The sequence below is a fragment of the Empidonax traillii genome, unplaced genomic scaffold (genome assembly GCF_003031625.1).
Source record: "Empidonax traillii isolate 1590-97213 ecotype Southwest subspecies unplaced genomic scaffold, ASM303162v1 scaffold459:size589781, whole genome shotgun sequence".
In the NCBI taxonomy this organism is placed as follows: Eukaryota; Metazoa; Chordata; class Aves; order Passeriformes; family Tyrannidae; genus Empidonax; species Empidonax traillii.
Genome location: NW_020955652.1, coordinates 266,162 through 268,900, shown reverse-complemented (window position 1 = coordinate 268,900; position 2,739 = coordinate 266,162). Strand labels below are relative to the sequence as shown.

The 2,739-nt window shown below is 55.6% G+C and overlaps 1 protein-coding gene across 1 annotated transcript in view; it reads right to left on the bottom strand.

Moving 5' to 3' along the window:
• Positions 1–1,484: 1,484 nt before the first annotated feature.
• Positions 1,485–2,739, bottom strand: part of LOC114063226 (proline dehydrogenase 1, mitochondrial-like) — a 12,193-nt gene continuing 10,938 nt past the window's right edge. The window contains exon 14 of the mRNA XM_027895370.1: positions 1,485–2,451. Coding sequence (XP_027751171.1) covers positions 2,270–2,451 — 182 coding nt within the window. The 3' untranslated portion in view covers positions 1,485–2,269. The remainder of the gene's footprint in view (positions 2,452–2,739) is intronic.

The window sequence follows — 2,739 nt, the reverse complement described above, 5'->3', positions numbered from 1 at the left end:
CTTTCCATCACACACCACTTGCATTTCCTGTTTCACACTCTGCCAGGTGCCTGTCTCCTGTGGAACTGCTTTTGGAAAAATACCGCAGAAAAAAGAAACCCCAGCACTACAGTATTTCTGAATACAAAACTCAGTGAAAAAGATGCTGTTTTGTCCATGGTTATCCCCGTGGCTGCTTTGGTGGGCAGGACTGCATGAAGGGACATGGGGTGTCATAGGATGTAAGGTTCTCATCACCATCCTGATGTGGCCAGGCTGCCCAAATGGTTGCTGCCAGGCTCTTTCTCCTTCCATCTCCCCCACTGCTGCAGCTAGCATCCTTGCACATAGGAATGCTGCAACATGGCTCCTGGCACCTGCACCACCATTCTATGCCTCCTCTTCCTCCAGGACAAGCAGAAAGCAGTGTTCAGCAGCAAGAGCTAACACTGAGTACAGTGGGGAAAGCCTGGGACAGGGGGTGGGTGGTGGTTGTGTCAGTGCACCCAGAAACAATAGAGGCAGTTGCTGTTTTCTGGCTGAGCATGGGTACAGCTGTGCCAGGGAAGGTTTAGGCTGGATATCAGGGAAAATGTTCTTCCCCCAGAAGGTGGGTGGGCACTGGAACAGGCTTCCCAGGGCAGTGGTCATGGCCACAAGGCTACCAGAGCTCAAGGAGCTTTCAAGCACATAGTGGGATTGTTGGGGTGTCCTGTGCAGGGCCAGAAGCTGGACTCGATGATCCTTGTGGGTCCCTTTCAGCTCAGGAGCTGAAAGGTTGAAGGGAACCAGGGATTTGGAAGTTTCAAGGACATTCAATGCCTTGGGTGTTCAGGAGGCAGCACCCTGCACCCATACACTGCCTCTGCAAACAGCAGCACAGAACACCTCTGACCCAGGCTGTGGAGTCATCTTGTCCTGGAAAGAGGGCTTGGGAGGGGGTTAACTCCAAAAAAGGAGGGTCAACAGGGGCTCCTCCTGCCATGCTACACAGATGCATGGGGATCTTTGCATAAGGTCATAGTAGATTACTTCTGTATCCAGAATGCAGCAGAGCTCAGGCTCTGGGGCACCAGTGTGCTGCAGGCCATTGCAGCAGCATCCTGCAAGGGCTGGAGAGGCAGCCCAATGTCTGGAGCATCTCCCCACTTCCCTGAAACACAAGGAGCCCAGCTGCTGCCTGCATCAGTCCTGTTTTTAAATCCCAGCAGCCCTGGCCTTGTGTTCCAGCAATGCTCCCTGCTCTGCTCCAGGTGTTTTTTTAAGGCAGGAGAGCCTCAGCTAGAGAAGAGCAAGGAGGTGAACATCTCTGGAAATCGAAACATCACCCCTTTGAGGGACTGATCCAGGGAAAAAGGAGACACTGACACAGCTCTAGGCAGGGAATCCAGAGATGCCTGTGATCCTGCAGAGCCCAGGAATAACTGCCCCTAAGTTGAGGTGTGAAAACCAGGGCAGTGCCTGGGGACAGGCGGTTGCCCAATAACTCCAGGGGAGAGACAGCAGCAGGAATAGTTGTGATTTAATCATTTCCATTCTCTGCAAATCCAGTGTACAGCACAGCTGAGCTGTGGTCCAGCTCTGGGTGCTCCTCCTGTCCCTGGTCCATCACTGGAGCCAGGGACTGTAGGCAGGGCAGGAAGGGCACAGGGATGGGGCCAGCCTGCACCCCTGGCCCCTCCTGCTCCACTGGACATGTGCCTGAGGATGGACAACCCCAGGAGGCTTTGGCTCAGCTTATCCTGGGGCATGGGGGAGAGCCTGGACCTGCCCAGCTCTGATCAGTGCAAAGCTGCTGAGCAGGCAGGGAGTGACTGTCCTGGGACAGGCAGCAGGGACTGACCCAGCCCTTTCACAGGTGTGGAAGAGACAAAGCCCCAGCCAAGGCTGGAGATGCTTCTGGCTTGTCCCCAGCTGGTGCCCAGGTCACCCAGCCCACCCGTACCTGAGCCCATGGCACGAAGCAGACAGGTAAATCTCCCTGCACAGTCCCACCAGGGGAAAACTCCGGGACAGTGTTCACCAAGGCATGGGGCGGGGCTGGCGGGAGAGCCTCAGCATTACCCCATGGGACAGCTCAGGAAGCTGTGGGATGGCAGAGGGACATCCCTGGGGCAGTGCCAGATGAGGCAACCCCGCAGCAGTGACTGCCGGAAGGTGTGCGTGGTTCAACAGCAACAAGGACACTTCTCTGAAAAGGCACGGGGTGCTAGGGGGAGCTGCAGCACAAGTGGGATGGGGAATGGTGGCAGTGGTTCTAGCTGAAGGCACAGGAGCCCCGGCGTTGGGGTCAGTGGCTGAAGAGGTTTCCTGCGAGGAGGCGCCTCTTGACCTCTTTCCAGAGCAGGTCCCGCTCCCGGTTCGCCCGCTGCATGAAGCCCCTGTTCTCCTGGGCCCTGCGAGACAGGTAGGGCAGCACCTCGTTCACGGGGCCGTAGGGCACGTACTTGTACACGGGGAAGCCAGCCTGGCCTGCAGGGAGAGAGGCTGCTCAGGGGAGTGCCGAGAAAGCGAAAAAATGGGAAAAAGGGAAAAAGAAAGAAAGAAAAAAAAAGAGGAATAAAGGGAGAAAAGGTGAAAGGGAAGAGGAAAAAAAAGGGGAAAGGGGGAAGAAAGGGGGCAAAGGACTACAAAAAGGGAATAAAGGGGGCAAGAGGGGGAAAGAGGAAAAAAGAAAGGGGAGGGGAGAAAAAGAAAGGGGAGGGGAGAAAAAGAAAGGGGAGGGGGAGAAAAAGAAAGGGGAGGGGAAGAAAAAGAAAG